The 21,067-nt window shown below is 45.0% G+C and overlaps 1 protein-coding gene across 1 annotated transcript in view; it reads right to left on the reverse strand.

The window, feature by feature from the left end:
• Nucleotides 1-21,067, reverse strand: part of slc38a11 (solute carrier family 38 member 11) — a 99,423-nt gene that overhangs the window by 61,560 nt on the left and 16,796 nt on the right. Inside the window, exons 2-4 of the mRNA XM_078552314.1 lie at nt 11,809-11,883; nt 11,538-11,672; nt 9,602-9,667 (exon numbers count right to left, since the gene is read on the reverse strand). Coding sequence (XP_078408440.1) covers nt 9,602-9,667; nt 11,538-11,672; nt 11,809-11,869 — 262 coding nt within the window. The 5' untranslated portion in view covers nt 11,870-11,883. The remainder of the gene's footprint in view (nt 1-9,601; nt 9,668-11,537; nt 11,673-11,808; nt 11,884-21,067) is intronic.

A 21,067-nucleotide genomic window follows, 5' to 3' on the forward strand; every position in this document is an offset into this window, starting at 1 on the left:
TTGCACTGAGCCTGGAAACTACCTTCTGCCAGGCCTACTGCACTCTTGTCTCCATGAAGAGTGCCTTGGAGTAGCAAACAAAATAACACTTCCTGCAAACAGCTCATATAGTCGCATCTCCACTTTGCCAGCATGAAGCAATGGTTTCAGATGCTCAGTTTTGTGCCTCAACATTTCTTTGGCGTGACTGTTTTGGCAAATAGTTCTCATCCAAAACAATTTTTGTTAAGGCTGAAAACTGTATTTCTGTTTGCCGCCTTTGGAAATATTGAAACAATTATTGTTTCCATACACAGTCACTTATCTTTAAGTGGTCATATCATTTAAATGTTGGCTGCTGCCAAATGCTGATCACTCTTACAATTTGTTACCCTCTTTCTTGGTAAGCTCTGAGATTGAATCTGGGAAATCTCACAAGGTTCCAAAATTGCCCCATTATTTCCAGACCTAAATTCTAACATTATTCTGCAAACCAATTATCTGGAAAGTGCATCCTAGCTGTAGCCATTTTTAATGGGAATCTCTTTACAATGAAGTCAGCATGCAATTGTTAAGGTAGCAAAACGGTGCCCTCTAGGTGATGGGAAATGTAGTGCTACCAGTTGGTTATTTTCACATGGCTCAGAATGCCAGGTATACATATTGCTTTAGGCTAAGGAAGAAAACTATTATAACCAGTCACCAGTCAAAACAACTTGAACCTTAAAATCATATTGGGATTTCACTGATTTCCAACTGTAACTCTGGTAAAACATTTGCAGGGTTCCTTTGGGAACCATTGGCTGCTTATGTCATTTCTATTAGGATTTTAATGGAAGGCTGGTCGAAACTCAGCAAGGTTTTTAACAAGTTCATGACCCTTATACGCAATTTTGATAGTAATCATAAGCAGATCCTCACCCAATGAAAATTTGCAAATGACTTATACTGCACTAGTATAGCCTGCAGTACACAAAACTGATTAGAAACAATTTTGTAATTCCTAGATGGATTACTATTAAAGAATCTAGCATTGACTAGTTACAAGTCTAGCATCAACCAAGCAGGTTGGACTTATACTCATTGGAATTCATGAGAGGTGATCTTATTGAATATAAGATTCTGAGGGGGCTTGACAGGGTAGTTGCTGAGAGGATGTTTCTCCTTGTGGGGGAAATCTAGAACTAGGAGGAGCAGTTTCAAAATAAGGGGTCTCCCAATTAGGAAAGAGGAATCACTTCTCTCAGAGGGTTGTTAATCTTTGGAATCCTCCACTGCAGGAAGTATTGGAGGCTGGGTCATTGAATATATTTGAGGCTGAGCTAGATAGACTGTTGGTCTACAAGGGAGTCAAACGTTTGACAAGGTCCCTCATGGCAGACTGGTACAGAAGGTAAAGTCGCACGGGATCAGGGGTGAGCTGGCAGGATGGATACAGAATTGGCTTGGTCATAGAAGACAGAGGGTAGCAGTGGAAGGGTGCTTTTCTGAATGGAGAGCTATGACTAGTGGAGTTCCGCAGGGATCAGTGCTGGGACCTTTGCTGTTTGTGGTATACATAAATGATTTGGAGGAAAATGTAACTGGGCTAATTAGTAAGTTTGCAGACGACACCAAGGTTGGAGGAGTTGTAGATAGTGAAGAGGATTATCAAAGGATACAACGGGATATAGATCAGTTGGAGACTTGGGCGAAGAAATGTCAGATGGAGTTTAATCCGGACAAACGCGAGGTAATGCATTTTGGAAGGTCTAATACAGGTAGGAATTACACGGTAAATGGCAGAACCCTTAAGTGCATCGACAGGCAGAGGGATCTGGGTGTACTGGTCCACAGGTCACTGAAAGTGGCAACGCAGGTGGATAAGGTAGTCAGGAAGGCATATGGCATGCTTGCCTTCATTGGCAGGGGTATTGAGTATAAAAGCTGGGAAGTCATGCTGCAGCTGTATAGAACCTTGGTTAGGCCACACTTGGAATATTGCGTGCAATTCTGGTCACCACATTACCAGAAGGATATGGAGGCATTGGAGAGGGTGCAGAGGTGGTTTACCAGGATGCTGCCTGGTCTGGAGGTTATTAGCTATGAGGAGAGGTTGGAGAAACTCGGAATGTTCTCATTAGAGTGACGGAGATTGAGGGGCGACTTGATAGAAGTTTACAAAATTATGAGTGGCATGGACAAAGTAGATAGTCAGAAGCTTTTTCCCAGGATGGAAGAATCAATTACTGGGGGACATAGATTGAAGGTGAGAGGAGAAAACTATAGAGGAAATGTGCGGGGCAAGTTTTTTACGCAGAGGGTAGTGAGTGTCTGGAATTCGCTGCCAGAGGAGGTGGTGGATACAGGTACGATAGTGGTGTTTAAGAGGCAGCTTGACAAATACATTAATAGGATGGGAATAGAGGGATACGGACCCCGGAAGTGCAAAATGTTTTAGTTGACGAGCAATATGATTGGCGCAGGCTTGGAGGGCCGAAGGGCCTGTTCCTGTGCTGTACTTTTCTTTGTTCTTTGTTCTTTGTTCTTTGTTTATGGGCAGCAGGAGTTGAGGCCATGATCAGATCAGTCGTGATCTTATTGAATGGCGCAGCAGACTTCAGCCGACAAATAACCTACTTCTGCTCTCATATCTTATGTTTTTATTGAGCCAACAAGCCTCATATTTAATGTCTGGTCTGACACAGCAGCAGGAATACCACAATGGGTCTCAGAGTCCCTGGGCATTGAGGGAGTAAGGAGAAAATAATCACCTGCTGAAAATTGTGCAAGAAATAGGATTAGACTCAGTTGCAGAAAAATCTGCAAACATTTACCATCTTGACTGTGGAAATATACCACACCATAAGCAAGTGAATTTCAGATGATCTTTGAAAATTACTTAGCTGAACATAGCCTTTCTTCACTTATATAACCTCCTTGAGGTCAGCCGAAACCTTTCCCACAGCTGGCCCATTGTTAGAACAAAAAGGTTCTTTCTATATATAGGCCAGAGTTTTACGTCCTACGGGTGGGCGCGTGTCCGACCCATCCGGCCACGAAATAGTGTGAGATGAGGTCGGGTGTCCGTCCCGACGTCATCATGCACTTGTGTGATATATTGTTCGGCTGCCGCACGCAGCAGTGAGAAATGTGTCCGCTGACAATTAAGTGGGTAATTAAGCTCATTAAGGAGGCAATTGAAAGTGATTTCTCGTGGCCTATCCACTTTTATGGTTGGCGGATGGGCCAATCGGTCAGGCGCCTTTACGTTTTTGCTCAAACCTCAATCCAGGGCGGGATGAAATCTCCATGGGGAAATAAAATGAAAAGAGATATCTGGGAACTTTCTTTTAATGAGGTATGCTTTCAGGTGCTTAATTGTGGCTGCATGGACATATTTTGCAGCATTTTTGTTGTTTCGTTTATTCTGTGGAGGTCTGCAGTTCCCTGAGGCAGCTGTCTGCCTCCAGGGAGCTCACTGGAAGCGCTCACCAGCACCCGCGATGACATCAGCGCCCATCCTCTTCCCACCCTCAACAGCAGTCCTGAGCCTTTCTCAGCGCATTAATTGGCCAGCCAGCATGAATTTGCAGTTGGGGGTCGATAGCAGTTGGGGGCTGATCGGGGTCGGGGGCCCGTTTCCCGTCTGTTCCTGGGCCCACCGATTGCGTACGCCCAACAAGCGAAAAATTCAGGTCATAATTTATATTTATGTTTTCAAAGGAAATAATTATTAACAATAATTATTTTCTCTGTGGTCTCTGCCCTGTAAATCTTTCTTTCTCTATCATTTTTTTTTGTACGAGTAAACAGGGGGCTACGTAGTGCCCCCCCTACTGTGTTTTGAGTGTGTGTAAACAAACTAACCCTCTGAGTTTACCTTATCCCAAGTTTGCTAATAGAAAATTGGATCACACCAAAACTGAGGGGTAGGGAAACACGCCATTGCTTATCAAGGGGGAAGCAAACCAAATACCTTTCTATTTATGGACTGGTGGTAAGAGAAGAAATCAGGATTGTTTAAATTAAACCCCCACACCCTGCCCGTTACAACTGGATCCTGCCCCTCCCACTGCAAGTCCCTATTCAGCCAAGAGAGATGTCCTAAACTCTGGCACCAGGCGGGCAATACAGCCTGGACTTTTGCTCTCAGCTGCAGAGGGCTGTATCTATCCCCTTGACTATAACTATCCCCTATTACCACTACATTCCTATTAACTGCCCTGTTTGACTGCTTTCCTGTACCACTGTGCCATGGTCAGTTCACTCATCCAGCCTGCAACCCCCACTTTCGCCCAGACAGGCTGCAAGAACCTCAAACCAGTTAGGCATTTGCAAAGGCTGAGGCTTCTCCACTTCTACCTTCCCAATCCCCATACCTGCCTCGCTTGCAGTCACACTCTCCTGTCCTTGACCATGGGCCAAATCAGATGAATCTATCCTAAGGGGTGTGAACGCCTCCTGGAACAAAATGCCCTCGTAACTTTCCCCGTCTCTGATGTGTCACAGCATCTGCAGCTCGGTCTCCAGCTCAATGACTCTAGGCCAAAGTTCCTCCAGCCGCAGACACTTGCTGCAGACGTGTTTGCCTGGATTACACAGGTGTCCACGAGCTCCCACATTCTGCAGGTGCCACACATCACCTGCCTTGCCACCTTTATAGTGTTTAATTAATTACTTTACTGATTAAATTTTAATTAATGTCTCAATTATTTCAATAATATTCTACTTACCCTGTTCAAAATTCCCTGGTTAAGATAATAGCAAATACTTACCAGCCAATCTAATAAGCTTTACTACCATTCGTAATCCTTAGTTAAGTTACTAAAACTTTACAATCACTAAAATTATCTGAGTTTCAAAAGATAAATGAGAAAAATACTCACCAACCAATCAGCTACCTGCTTTCCTATGAGGTCACACTTTGATTTAGCACGCTCGGTCTGCTCTAGGGCCACAGATTGGATACCCCCTTGTAGATGCTGCTGTCTGTCTCCGGGTTCTCCTCTCTCCCGCTCTTGTAGATGCTGCTGTCTGTCTCCGGGCCCTCCTCTCTCCCGCTTTTGTAGATGCTGCTGTCTGTCTCCGGGTCCTCCTCTCTCCCCCTGTTTTAGGTGCTGCTGTCTGTCTCCGGGTCCTCCTCTCTCCCCCTGTTTTAGGTGCTGCTGTCTGTCTCCGGGCCCTCCTCTCTCCCCCTGTTTTAGGTGCTGCTGTCTGTCTCCGGGTCCACCTCTCTCCCCCTGTTTTAGGTGCTGCTGTCTGTCTCCGGGCCCTCCTCTCTCCCGCTCTTGTAGATGCTGCTGTCTGTCTCCAGGCCCTCCTCTCTCCCACTTTTGTAGATGCTGCTGTCTGTCTCCGGGTTCTCCTCTCTCCCGCTCTTGTAGATGCTGCTGTCTGTCTCCGGGCCCTCCTCTCTCCCGCTTTTGTAGATGCTGCTGTCTGTCTCCGGGTCCTCCTCTCTCCCCCTGTTTTAGGTGCTGCTGTCTGTCTCCGGGTCCTCCTCTCTCCCCCTGTTTTAGGTGCTGCTGTCTGTCTCCGGGCCCTCCTCTCTCCCCCTGTTTTAGGTGCTGCTGTCTGTCTCCGGGTCCTCCTCTCTCCCCCTGTTTTAGGTGCTGCTGTCTGTCTCCGGGCCCTCCTCTCTCCCGCTCTTGTAGATGCTACTGTCTGTCTCCAGGCCCTCCTCTCTCCCACTTTTGTAGATGCTGCTGTCTGTCTCCGGGTCCTCCTCTCTCCCCCTGTTTTAGGTGCTGCTATCTGTCTCCGGGTCCTCCTGTCTCCTTTACTCCTTAGGGGCACAATGAGCCATTGATCATACTGTGGATGAGAAGATAAACATGAGGTGGTCTCCAATGATGATTTACCCCATTCTTTCAGGAGTCGTATAAGGGCGGCCCAAAGCATTGTTATCTCAGCCCCATTAGTGGTAGAGAAATTCCTGACCCCCGCCTGCCATCTGCCACTGGGTACAGCTAAGATTGGGGACCCACTTAGCAGAGAACAATAGGTGCAACAACCATAGCATTAATTACTTTTACTTAGAAACCTATTCCACGCAGGCCTGAATTTTTCAGTCGGCCTGCGGGGTCAGGCCCAACACACCAGCACGTAAAATGACATGCGATGAGGTCGGGCATGCACCCCAATGCCATTGTACTGTCTCGCGATGTTTCGTTTGGTGGGCACGCACCAGAGTCAGCTGCGTGCCCACCGAAAACTGATAGGCCTATTAAGGCCATTAACGAATTAATTAGTGCCATTGTTAATGCTGCCCATCCAACCTTAAAGTTGGCGGGCAGGCAAAAAAGCCATGCAGCCTTTACGATTTTAGGAAACCTCATCCACGAGCGGGATGAGGTTCCCTAAAACTTTTATGAATCAAATAAAAAAGTTGTCTGAAATATAAAAACATGTCCCATCTCATGTGACACTGTCACATGAGAGGACATGTTTAATTGTTTTTTCCCCATTTATTTAAATTATTTCAATAGCGATTCAATCTCCAAGGCAGCTCTGTTCCTCAGGGAGATTGAAGCGCTCTTTCGCGCACATGCACAGAAGAGCGCTGGCCCCGACTCTCCCTCCTCCCTCCACCCGCACAGGTGGCGCTGAGCTACCGCTCGCGTCTTACGCTGGGCGGGGCTTAATTGGACCACCCGCATAAAATGGCGGCGCAGAGCCAATTGTGGGTGGCATTCGGCTCCACGACCACCCCCGCCCGCTCCCGCCGAGCCCACCTGCCGACTGAAAAATTCAGGCCCTGGTACTCTGAAGGGAAAAAAAACAAACCAATCTGAAATCTTGCTTGAGGGTGGTTAATTTTATACCAAGTCATTCAATTCTGCAACACCTAGATTATCCATTTAAAATAAAATCTGGATCATGTCTTGTCAGTTTTCTTTTTCCCAATAATGTTCTGTTCACCATTGTCTCCTCCAATGTCATGCTGTGAGTCAAGGCCCATTACTTCAGCTAACTCTGGAGGAAATCATTTATTTTCCTCATTGGTTTAGATATCGTGTGAAGAGGCATAGCAGCAACTTTAAGATGTAGTGTTCATTATTTTTTTTTTGTGTTGCACACACTGACAAGATCAGCATTCAAGGAACATTTACACTTTTTATGTTTTTTTTCTAAACAAGAAACACATATTTCAGTCGGTGGGCAGGCTCGACAGGAACCCAACCACTGCCCGCAATCGGGTGCGCTCCGCAATTTATTGCGGGTGTGGGCCAATTAAGGCCAACCCAGCATAAAGCGCGGCTCCCAAGATCAGCAGGAAGGGGCTGGAGGTAATGTGCGCCGGGACCAACGGCGACCCGGCGGCCTATTCAAAAACGACGCAGGGAGCAGTCCTAAGGCTGCCATTGACTTCACACATCAGTAATGGAGAACGTTGTCGGCGAGCAGTGCAGGCAGGAGGGCAGGTCAGCGGGGAAGCCAGCATCAAGGTTTTCCGATGAGTGCCTTGCTGCCCTTCTTGAGGTGGCGGCAGCATACCGGGATAGCCTTGTCCCAAGGGACGGGAGGAGGAAGACCCCCCCACAACCAACATGCCTGGGAGGAGGTGGCATCACGGGTCAGCTACCACGATGTGGTGAGGCGCACATGGGTGCAGTATCGCAAGTGGTTTAATGACCTCCTGCGATTAGGAAGGGTGAGTACCGTGTTAGCGTGGCTCATTCAGCACGGCAGTTAGGTGGCCCCCTTACCCACCGCACCTCAGAGTTCTTAGAATGTGAATGGCAAATGTCATGGAAGCAGCATCTGGGTAAGAGGGTGAGCCCTCGCTGCTTGGAGTGAGTGTTTTGCGGCTCCAGGGTCACAAATCGGATGTACCCGGCAAGGTTTTCCTCAGGTGAGGATGGCAAGGCTGTAACGGCAATGAAGGTACAGGGTAGACAGATCAATGCTCCTCTCTCCTTTCTCTCTCACAATGCAGAGAGGCTGTGGACTGGCGGAGGGCCGCCCCACCTTCTACTCCTTACCAGATACGAGCAGAGGGCACTGGAGCTGAAGAGGCGCCATGTGCCTAGATCAACCGGCCATGGTGAGGTTGGGGTGCCACAGGGAACAGAGCATCTGTCACCAACTTGACTCAACTGTGGATAGCTAATTGGGAGACTCCACAAAGGTCACCCACCGACCCTTGGAAAGAGCTGGAGGCATAGAAGTTGAAGACCTTCAGCGCCACTGGCATGGGGTGTGCACCCACACAGTTGGAGCTGATCTCAGGGCCAATTATCTGACAGACGGAGATATATTGAGGTAGCTGCTTCGCTGCCTGTAAACCCTGGCAGCAGGATAGTGACGTCTTCTGTGGCCCCTTCCGCCTTGGACTTCCTGTTGGCCCTGCGTCCCTTGTGCCTGCGTCTGTCCTACCACAGGTGGCTCCCCTGTGAAGCTGAATAGGGACACCTGTCCTCCTCCCCCTTCTGGCCCTCTCTTCCTCCTCAGAGGAGGTGCCCCCAGCGGAGACCACAATCCCCATTCCCAGGGTAAGGGAAGGCTGTTTGATACCTGGAAGGCCCCAAGTGTTATGACTCCTCTGGAGTCCTGAACTGAAGCCTGTTCTTACTGTCAAAGCAGCTCTGAAGCGAAATGAAGTTGTCCTGTTCACACAAGCCAGTAGCAATAAGTAATAAACTAAAGTTCTAACAGCTCGCATTAGCGAGCCCACTCACCCCTCTTCTCCCGCCCGTGGATGAGGCTTTTGAAAATGTGGCCTGCCCGCCTGTCCGTTGTGCCCGTGCGATGCCCTGAAAATCACACGGGCTGCGCAAAATTGATTTCAATTGTTGCCTCAATGGCCTTAATTGGCTCGTTAATTAATGGCGGGTGCGCCTCCAAACTCATAGCGCACCCGACTTCTGAAACATCGCAATGGCGTGCAGTGACATCGGGACACATGCGTGTCTTGCCCGTCCCCGCACACCAACTGTAAAATTCAGACCATAGCTTTTTGTAATTGAACTATGGTGATCAGTAATATTTACACTTGTCTCAAACGCTAAAATGTACCGAGGACAAAGCATATATAATATATAGCATACACACAAACCTACATTCTGAATGCATTTATTTCAAATTACAGCCACATATTTTAAGACAGAAAATTACCTTTGTGTTCACATTTAACATAATCTAGTGTTTATATAAAAAAAAATGAATAGCATGTTACTGTTCCAAAAAGATGTGTCATGCTAGGAGAGGGGTGTGAACGGGTGTCTGAGCAGAGGCTACTTATTTTCCTACAGGAAATAAGCCACCCTGCATGCTCATGCAACTCCCAACAGCGGGTTTCTAAGCAACACTGGCAAGAGAGCTAGGAGTAGGTTGTCTGTCTCTGTTCTCCTAACTGTGCAATTGTGCACATGATGAGCACTAGCAAAACAAGGTGAAAAACATCCAATATATTAAAAATTATTCAAATGTCTGTTTTGTTCATGAGAATGCAACTATGAGCTTTTTTTCTGTTTGAGAAGAATGAAAATGTCGCCATTTTCACCAAATTGGCAAGAAGTGCAAGGGTTCAGATTTATTTTTATTCAATTCACCCCTTAAAACTTCACTTCAGAATTAACCTGGTTCTTAAGCTCAGTGTTACTGTACTTCATGAAACAAGCAGAAAACAATCACTTACCTCCAGGAATTCTTTGGAACACTTTTGTTAATGTATCTCCTGATATTATGTTATAGCTTACCATGGCTGAAAATTAAATATGGCATTTTACAAAATGAATTAGTATCCATACAACAGCTGCAGCACAGAACAAGACCTATGATGGCACATTTGAAAAATTAAATCTCTGTTGAACATTTTTGTACACTATGCATATTATATTAGCAATTATTTTTTTCTATTTTGTACCTGTATGCGAAGTCAAAAGCTTAGGTTAGGGGTGGTCAAGACCAAATGTAATGTCAAATTAAGTCTACAGTTTTCCCCAAAATCAACTTTGGAACCAATTTCAGAGGAGTGAAAGAGGCTGATTCAACAGAGTTGGATAAATACCTGTCAAAACTTTTGACAGAGGAGTACCATGTACAATGGGATCAATGGATCAATATTTCCTGGACATTGGGACTGAAAAGATGAGCCGCTATGGGTACGGTCTTCTCCAGTGCTGTACAGTCCTATTTTTCTTAGAGTTAGACGTGTTCTAGTGGTTTTCACCAACATTATTAGTGAAAAATAGTGATAGGAAAGTCTTGGTCATATTTGTGGATTGTGTGCTGGATGCTTGGGTTTGACTCATTTTGGTTCCCACCAGGACCACTAGTCCTTGTACTGAAGATATTCCCACAGTGCTCAGGTAGGGAGTTCTAAGATTTTTACCCAGTGACGATAAAGGAATGATGATATGGTTCCAAATCAATTTGGTGTGTGACTTAGAGGGGAACTTAGAAGAAGTGATGCTTCAATGCGACTCCTGCCCTTGTCCCTCTAGGTGGTAAAGATACTGTTGAAGAAACTTTGCTGAGTTGCTGCAGTGTATCTTGTAGATAGTGCACACTTGCAGCCATGATGTGCTGGTGGTGGATGAAGGGAATGTTTAAGGTAGTAGATGGGGTGCTGATCAAACAGGCTGGTTTGCCCTGGATGACGTTGAGCTTCTTGAGTGCTGTTAGAGCTGCAATCATCCAGGTAAGTGGAGAATATTCCGTCACACTTCTGACTTGTGCTATGCAACTAGTGGAAAGGCTTGGGAAAGTCAGGAGATGAGTCATTCATTGCAGAACACCCAGCCACAGTTTAGTTTCTGGTTAATGGTGCTCTCTAGGATATTGATGGTGAGAAATTTGCTGATCGTAACACTGCTGCCACTGTTCATTGGTGGTGGAGGGAGTAAATGTTTATGGAAGGGGTGCCTACACCTGTCCCTCTGAGCAGGGAAAGAGGGGATGAGTCAGCAGAATTATTCATCTGTTTTCAGATTTTTTACTTTTAAAACAATTATAAAGACCAATTATAAAGGCCAATTAGGAAGTTGTCTGATTTCTGCAGAATTTTTTATTAAAACAATTCCTTTGGCCAGAGTGGGAGTCATCCATTGGAGTGCTCAAATAGTTCACATAGGACTCTATATCTAATGTTAGAATCATAGAATTCTACATCGCAGAAGAGGGTCATTCAGCCACTCGTACCTGTGCTGCTTTTCTGAAAGAGCCATCCACTTAGTCCCCTTACTCGTAAACTTTTCACATACATCTTAATGTTTTCTTTTTTTGAATATTTATCCACTTCCCTTTTAAAAGCTTCCAAGATTGCTTCAGGTACAGCATGACACGGTCTAAACTTTGTTACTTATGAAAATATCTTTTCCTCAATTACCTTCTCGAAACCTTTCAGAATTTTGAATATATCTATTTGAACTCTTAACTTTCTTTGTTGTAATGATTCAATACTTTATAATTAATGTAGTGTAATCAAAACTTTGATTTATAGCTATTTTGTTAGAGAAAATTACTTATTTAATATTCCGCAGTTGAATGTTTCAGGAAATATATACAGTTGTTATCTTTACTGGCTTTGAAGGGAATTCAAGGGTTAAATAATGTCGAAATTAAATTCTTACCAATGAAAGGATACAGAAACTGCAGGAATGAAAGGATCACATAACCTGTTATACCAAAAGCTTTGTTCACCAGAGATTGATAAGTGCTTGTTCCAGCCATACTCCCTCCTTTAATCAGCAGTATAATAGAATAATCTATTAAAAAGAATGGAACATTTATCATCTATCTAAAATATTTGTCACATTAAACTTCAACAGTTATCATTTATATTTGGAATATATTTTAAATATTAATACATTGGTTCAAAATATAATTCATAGAATAGATTACCTGTTACATATGCAACCAGAACCAGGAGCAATATTCCTAAAGGGAAACCTGCTTGTTTCATCGAGTAAGGTAATCCTGACAACATACGTAAAATGTAGTGAATTAATTTTGCACTAGGAAATTAATACATCGAAGAGCTGTTTTTGAAAATAAAACTGGTGTTTTAGTCTATATTTAAAAATAGCAAATAAAGGACGAACCACAATTTATCTCCACTGTGAACAACTTTTTCTTCTACTCTAAAATCCATTTTCCCTTGCTAATCACTCACTGTAACTGTTCTGAGCATATAAAATAAGCATATTCAAGAATAGCATCATTAACCTGTATTACTTCCAAAGCAATTTACATTCATGTTATTCTATGGAAAAGCATTATAATGCAATCCAATACTTTAAAAGTTTAGGACTATCTTTTTTTCAGTCCAGCAATTTAGATTTAAACATTAGGATAAATGACTGTCATGCTAGAAATTGGATCATTACATTATAACATGTTGATGGTGTATTCTACATTATTCATACATTACCAAATTTACAAAGATACTATTTCAATACTCATCTAATATGTCCTTAACCATTATATAGTTATAACACATATAATAAGGATATAGGAACAATGTTGTAGAATCTATGGGGAATACTTTAGTGATCAATGCATTTCCCGACTTCATTGTGAAAAAATATACGTTCCTCAAAATCTTGATTGATTCTATCTTAAAATCAATTCTAAATCTCTCTTGAGGCTTCAATTGGTTAATACATTGAATAACTGAGTCACATTAACTGAGAAAGCTCAAGGTTTTGACCCACAATTCCCCCCCACACCAAATACCCCAGTCTTTACTGAGTTGGCTCGCAACTGGGTCAGCAGTTGGGCAATCAGCCTTAGTGCTCTCAGGTGGAGCCTGCAAGTTCCCGTCCAAGCCACTCACCATCCTGACTTGGAAATATATCGCCGTTCCTTCACTGTCACTGGGTCAAAATCCTGGAACTCCATCCCTAACAACACTGGACTACAGCGGTTCAAGTAGGCAGCTCACCACCACCTTCTCAAGGGCAATTAGGGATAGCAATAAATGCTGGCCCAGCCAACAACATCCACATCCCCTGAACAAATTATATAAAAAGGTTAGAAAGGGTAAAATTGGCTCCTGATTTCTATCTAGCATTGCATGCTGGAAACTTGAGGGTGCAATTTCGCCTTCACGGTCTGATTTCAAGTTGAATGAAAATAAGTTGGATTTTACTAAATGTGTCTGATCCACCCTGCCAAATCACCAGTCAGACTGCGAAGGCAAAAACCTAGCCCAATGTATCTGGATGTTGAGAGAAAAAGAGAGCACTGCTTTGGACTTGGCTGTGATGCCCCATGGTCAAATAACACACAATTCCCTAGACCCATGATTCCCAGAACCAATCCCTGATTCCATTTCCTAGGCCTGACCTCGATTCCTGGCCCCAATCTTGGCCCTAGCCCCTGAGCCCCATCTTGACTGAATAGAATAATATATTAGCATGGATTGAGGATTGGTTAATGGGCAGAAAACAGAGAGTAGAAATAAATGGGAAATGTTCTGGTTGGTTAGCTGTAATTAGTGGTGCACCACAAGGATCAGTGCTTGGGCCTCAGTTATTTGTGATCTATGTTAATAATTTAGATCAGGGACTGTGTGTAATGTATCTTTGGAATTCTGTACCCCAGAGAGTTGTGGATGCCTCAGTTGTTGAGTATATTCAAAACAGATGTCGATAGATTTTTGGGTACTAAGGTAATTAAGAGGTATGGGGAGAGTGTGGGAAGATGGAGCTGAGGTAGAAAATCAGCCATAATCCTGCTGAATGGTGAAGCAGGATTTAATGTTTAAATGCCTGCTCCTGCTCCTTTTCCTCGGGCAGAATTTTCTGCCTGTCGGGCAGGCAGGCCTGACCCAATCTCCGGCGAGCGGGGAGCCGATCCCCGCCAGAGAAGTGGGCCCCGCCACCATTTTAAGCGGGCGGGCCAATTAAGGCCCGCCCAGCGTGACGTCTGGCGGGAAGCGCTATGCGCTTCCTATGCGGGCAGGGGGGGGGAGGGATTCCCCAAAAGCGAGAGTGCGCTCTTTCGCGCATGCGCACGAAAAAGCGCACATCTCCCTGAGGCTAAGTGCAGCCTCAGGGAGATCGCTGACACTTTTAAAAAGATAAAAAATAGAAAAAAAAATCCGTAACATGTCCCCTTCATGTGACACTGTCACATGAGATGGGACATGTTCATAAATTACCGTAAAACTTTATTAAGCTTTTTAAAACCCTGCATGAAACCCCATCCCACCGGTGGATGAGGTTTCATGTTTTTTCTATTTGCCGCCGGGGCTCCTGGCCGACCCGCCAACCTTAAGGTTGGACGGGCAGGTCCTTTCATTATTTAAATGAACCTGTCAATGGCCTCAATTGGCCATTAACAGGTCGGTGGGTGCACAGCTGATTTTGCTGTGCTCCCGCCTTCCTGAAAATTTAAATGGAGCGGGATGATGTAGGGGGATCCCCCCAACGTCATCCCACATCATTTTACGCATCGGCAAGCGGGCCCCGCCCCCTGCTCGCCTACGGCAAAATTCTGCCCCTCTTCTTCGTATGCTATATTCCACTCACTATGGTTCCTTGCAGGCATCTTCATAGACTAGCTCTGAGTGGGGGAGACTGTTTCAAGTTAGATCTGCTTTAGATAGCATGTCCGCCATTCCCTTAAGCAGTCTGACCATCTTATGTAACTGCCCAATGTCTAATGATATGACAGCATAACCTAGAGGTGTAATAATACTACACATATGGAATCTGTATTGACGAAATGGAGATTGTGATGCAGATTAAAGCAGCAGGTTATTAGAGTTACAATATACAATACCAAATGAAATGAACAACATAAGTTGGCTCAAGAAGCAATTCAGTGTTGAGAAGGGATTGATCAATATGATGCAAAAGTGGACAATGGAGTTTATCTCAAGAGAGGACCAGATAGTTGGCTCAATGATCATGAACTTGTGACATGAAGGATAAAGAAAAAGAACTATATTAGTTATTTTAGAGGGATAGAGATATCCAGGACAAAGTTTGATTGGCACCCCCTCTATAAACATTCACTCCCTCCATCACCAGTGCAATTTGTAGATGGTACACGGTGACAATAGTGTGTATCATCTACAAGATGCACTGCAGGAACTCACCAAGGCCCTTTAGACAGCACCTTCAAAAGCCATGACTGCTACCATCTAGAAGGACATGGGCAGCAGATGCATGGGAACACCACCACCTGGAAATTCCCCTTCAAGCCATTCACCAACCTGACTTGGAAATATATTGCCGTTCTTTCACTGTCGCTAGGTCAAAATCCTGGAATTCCCTCCCTAACAGCACTGTGGGCGTACCTACACATGGAATGCATGGCTGAAGAAGGCAGCTCACCACCACCTTCTCAAGGGCAAAAAAAAATAGGGCACCTCAACCAAACTAATCAGAAGGATCAGCTGTCAAAAAAAAAGTAATAGTAGAAAATACTAACTTGATTGAGTTTTTTGATGAGATTCTGAGAGGATTGATGAGGGCAGTAGATATAGCCTTTCAAAAGGCAATAAATGATAAAGTATCACATAAAAATTGAAGCCCATTGGATTAAAGAGACTATGGTTCTGTGGATATGTAATTGGCTAAGGAACAGGAAGCATTGAGCAGTGGTCAACAGTTATTTTTCAGACTGGAGGCAAGTGTCAATGGTGTCCCCCAGGGATCAGTGTTGGGACCACTGATCTTTTTGATGTATATTAATGACCTGGACTTAGGTATACAAGACAATATTTCAAAGTTTGCAGGTGATACAAAACTTGAAAATACAGTAATCAGTGAGGGGGTAGACTTCAGGAGGACAGATTGGGAAATGGTTACAGACAGCTGATAAAATTTTAATACAGGCAAATGTGAAGTGATGTATTTGTTGGAGGAAGATGGATAGGCAATATAAGCAAACTGGTACAATTTTAAAAGGCATGCAGAAACAGAGAACCTGAGGTGCACATTCAGAAGTTTTTGAAGGTGGGAGAACAAATTCAGAAGGTTGCTAAGGCACACAGGAACCTTGGCTCTATTAATAGAACCATAAAGTAAAAAATCAAAGAAGTTATGGTGAACCAATGTGCTAAAACACTGTTTAGGCCTTAGTTGGAGTATTGTGGCTAATCCTGGCCACAACACTTTAGGAAGATGTCAAGATCTTAGTGAGGGTGTAGAACGGTACCAGGGATGAAAGACTGGTAACATGGAGAGACTGCAGAACCTGTGATTATTCTCCTTAACAGGGAAGGTTAAGAAGAAATTAGACCATTTTATTCAAAATGATGAAAGACTCTGACAGAGTAAATAAGGAGAAACTGTTTCCAACGACTGAAGCAGACTGTGCCCACGTGCAACAAGACCTGGACAACATTCAGGCTTGGACTGATAAATGGCAAGTAACATTCATGCTGGATAAATGCCAGGCAATGATTATTTCCAACAGGATCCAATCTAACCATGACATTGTACTATGATGTTATGATCACTGACTCTCCCACCATTGACATCCTGGGGAATACCATTAACCAGGGACTTAACTGGACCAGTGATAGAAATACAAAAGCTACAAGAGCAGGTCAGAGGCTGGGAAATCTGCAGCGAGTAACTCACCTCCTAACTCCCGAAAGCCTGTCCACCATTTACAAGGCACAAGTTGGGAGTCTGATAGAATGCTCTCCACTTTCCTTGTTGAGTGCAGCTCCAACAACACTCGAGAAGCTCAACACCAGCCAAGACAAAGCAACTTGTTTGTTTGGCACACCATCCACTACTTTTGACATTCACTCCTTTCACCACCAGCACATAAGGCTGCAGCATGAACCATCTATGAGATGAACCGCAGCAACTTGCCAATACTCATTCCAAAGCACCTTCCAAACCAGCAACCTCTACCACCTAGAAGAACAAAGGCAGCAGACGCTTGCAAACATCGCCACCTGCAAGTCCACTTCCAAGTCACACCACCTTGACGTGGAATTATACTATTACTCTTTCATTGTCGATGGGTGAAAAACCTTGGACTCCCTCCCTAATGAACTGTGGGAGTACAAACACCATATGAACTGCAGCGGTTCAAGAAGGTTGCTCACCATCACTTTCTCAAGGGAAATCAGGGATGGGCAATAAATGCTGGCCTAGTCATTGGTGCTCCAATCCCACCAATGAATTAAAAAGTGCACCATTAAACAACCAGAGGAAACAAATTTAAGGTAATTGGTAAAAGAACATAAGGAATAAAAAGTTATGTAGTTATTCTGAACTGGAAAACACTGCCTAAAAGGATGATGGAAACAGATACAATAACAACTTTCAGAAAGGAATTGGTTAAGTACTAGAAGGAACAAATTTGGAGTGCAATGGGGAAAGAATAGGGGAGTGGGACCAAAGCTCCTTCAAGGAGCCAGCACAGGCACGATAGACCGAATGGCCTTGTTCTGAGTTGTATTATTCTGTGATGCTATGAATACTGACAAATGAGGTGAGCAGGGTACAGATAAAATACATCCTAACCAGCAGTAAAAGAGGTTGAAGCAATAGCCAGAGTTTGGCAGAAAAATAGATTATGTCCAAAATAAAGTTAAAAAAGGCATATGAGAATATTAAGGAAGAAATACCAGAAGCACAGAAGAAGGATAAAGGGTCTTTGAAGGGATTAATAGGGGAGAATTTTCTCCCCGTCAGGGGGGGCTGAGCAGGAGCAGGCGTGGGCAGGCGTGCAGCTGATCACCACCCGCGATTGGCTGCGCGCCGCCATTTTACATGGGAGGGCCAATTAAGGCCCACCCAGCGTGATGAACACCCGGAAGCATTGAGTGCCCCTGTGCGGGCGGGGGGGTGGGGGAGTAGGCTGAGTCGGGGCTTGCGCCCTTTCGTGAGTTTAATTTGAAAAATTTAAATAAAGAGAAAAACAAATTTCAGACATGTCCCCTCATGTGACAGTGTCACATGAGCTGGGACATGTCTATGAATTTTATTCAAATTTTTTATTGAAGTTTAAAAACCTTCATGAAACCTTATCCCACTCATGGATGAGCTTTCATGATAAACGCGAAGGCCGCCTTAAGGCTGGATGGGCAGCTATGTTAATTATTTAAATTGATATTTAAATGGCCTTAATAGGCCTTTGATAGTTCAGTGGGTGCTCAGCCAACTCCATTGCGCGCCCGCCGAACTGAAGATCTGAATGATGTGCGGTGATGTCGGGATGCATGCCCGATGTCACCGCGTGTCATATTACACATCGGCGAGCGGGGCCCACCCCCGCATGCCTACCCAAAGCTTCTGGCCATAATACTTGACTAATTTAATTAAAGTAATTGAGGAATTTACAGACAGAAGCAGAGACCCTTAAATTCCAAGGGCTCAGGAAAGCCTTTCACGGAGGCGGGGGAGGGGAAGGGGTGAATACTGGATTCACCTGGTTTCCAATCTGTGTAAGAAGCACTAAAAATTCTCGTGGTGGAAGGGAAAAACTGCATCCCCTTGTAAAAGCATCCCCTCCTCTATGTTAAGGGGTCGATAGATCTGAGGTAGTTTCCAGACTAACTGGGTAATTTCTCAAATAATGCTGTTGTAGGGTGCAACGGAATTCTCAATGGTGCATTACAGGTGTGAGCTCAGGACAAAGTAGGAAGCATAATAATTGGCTCCAGAGGGAATGATTAACTTTATAATGATGGTATTAAGCTCATTTCAGAACCCTGAGAAAACAATTACAACACTTTTGCTTCTGCCTTTCCAAGGCCAAAGTCTCCTGGAACCATGTGCTACTCTGACTTAAATCACTCTCTCTCATGCAGGACCTTTAATTTGCAGAGGCTGAGCATCAGGCCCCACCACCTAACATCAAGCCATTGTTTCCAGGACCATCACTGATCTCATCTCCTCTGGAGATCTTCCATCCACAGCCTCCAAACTCATAGCCCCTCAACCCCATACAGCCCGCTTCTACCTCCTTCCCAAAATCCACAAACAGGACTGTCCTGGTAGACCCATCGTTTTAGCGTACTCATACCCCACTAAACTTATTCATTCTTAACTTGACTCTATTTTCTTTCCCCTTGTCCAGTCTCTTCCCACTTATATTCATGATTCTCTCCCTATACCATTTCAGCAATTTCCAGTTTCCTAGCCCTAACCACCTCCTCTTCACTAGGGGATGTCCAAGCCCTTTGCATATCCATCCCCCACCAGGATAGTCTGAGGGCTCTCCGTTTGTTCCTTGAACAGAGGCCCATAAAATCCACATCCACCACCAATCTCCTCTGCCTGGCTGAACTGGTTCTCTCATTGAACAATTTCTCCTTTAACTTGTCTCACTTCCTTCAAATACAAGCTGTGGCTCTGGGTACCTGCATGTGCCCCAGTTATGCCTGTCTTTGTGGGGTATGTGGATCATTTCCTGTTCCAGTCATACTCACGCCCCCTCCCACAACTCTTTTTCCAATACACCGATGACTGTATCGGTGCCGCTTCCTGCTCCTGCATTTTCTGTTTTTATTCCTCTCTCTATTATTCCCTCAAAGCAAGAAGGATTCTTGCCATGGAGCCTGTGGCAAGAGCTTGTACGTGGAATCTTTTAACATGGGGAGGCTGTTGCGCTACAGCTACCACACAGTTTTGGCTGACCAGGAAACACTCCCGCTCTTACCACCTAGCACAGGCATATTGGAAGGATTTACATGTTCATTCAGAGGGGCACAAGCTCGCTCTGGGAAGAAGGTACAGAGACGGGCTGGGTGGGGGCAGGGGTGAAGGAGTGTTATTCTTGCAGCTTGAGCACTGCAGAGGGAGGAATGCTGGTGTACCTTCTCTAAAAGGGAGGGTGTAATCCTGTTCAATGGGTTCCATGGTGAGGGTTTGCATCGGAGAAGTGGCATTCTGTTAAGCGACCGCATATGAAGATGTGTGCTAATCTTTGTTTTTTCTCCAACAGGTCAACCATTGGCACCTGCAACCACCAACCCTGAGGGACTGGCATTGACCTTGGCAACCTCACAGGGTGAGGTATCCCATCCTTGCGCAGCATAAAGCACGAGCTCAGATAGTGGCACCTCGGTGGGTTTGCACGCGTCTGCAGAGAGGGAAGCACATACTGGTGTGAGCATATCACAGGCTCTGGACCAGCTCGCAGAGGCTGATTGATTCCAGGCTCCTGACAGTTGGAAGAGTCTCAGAGGGCAGCTAAATGAAGAGCCCCTGGAGTTAACCTAGCTTGAGGGACTGCTAACCAGGTAGTTGAGGTCATATGTGCCCCAGCGACCTTCCTCAGTGTCTGCCTCGCATTTGACATATGCACAAAGGTCCTGGTAGTGGTGACAGCTTGCAGTGACATTGCAGAGGTCTGTAAGATCATCATTTTGACGGACGTCTTCCACATTCTCAAGTGAAGCATCAGGGAATGAGAGACTCCCATGTCTTTCTGACACCCAACGCCCATTGCCCCTTGACTTTTGCCACTGGCTGGCCTGGCTCCCATTGCTCATCCTCAGAATATTCCCTGACTTGTCATCAGAGGATGTGGCCCAATCAAGTAAATCCTCCATTTCCAGGGCCTCTCCTCTCTGGCACGGCGGGTTATGTAGGGCGCAGCATACCATGACAGTTTGTGAGCCCTGAGCTGGGGCATATTGTAGAGTTATACCTGCATGGTCCAGGTATCTGAATTGATTCTGAGTAGACCAATGGTTTGCTCAATGATGGCCCTGGTCGATGCACAACTCTCATTGTAATGCAGTTCGGTATCTCTTCAGCGGATAGCCCCTGTCATCAAGAATCCATTTCTCATGTTCCACTGGGCCCACCTGCCCTGACCATCTGCCCTCCTGGGCCTCCTTCCCCTATCCTTCTCATCACTGGAGGAGCCGTCTCCAGAATGTACAATCCTCATGGGGACAGTCACCTCTGGACTCCTGTTTGAGCCTTCACCCTTGCCTCCCAGTCTCCTGTTTATGGTTTTTCTGCCTGTTGAAAAGCACTAAGTTGTCAAAGAAAATAACAGCTCACCACTTTCACCTTCAGTAGCAAATTCACCTACTGCATTCCAACATCTCACCGTTCAAACAATTTGAGCCTTTTTTTATCCGCCGCAAGGCTACTCATGTAATGCTGCTGGGAAAGCCTCCCTCTCCCCAAAACTGTTTTGCTCATGCAACCTCAGTAAAATGGAACAG

Source organism: Cetorhinus maximus, chromosome 11 (assembly GCF_964194155.1).
Source record: "Cetorhinus maximus chromosome 11, sCetMax3.hap1.1, whole genome shotgun sequence".
NCBI classification, from domain to species: Eukaryota; Metazoa; Chordata; class Chondrichthyes; order Lamniformes; family Cetorhinidae; genus Cetorhinus; species Cetorhinus maximus.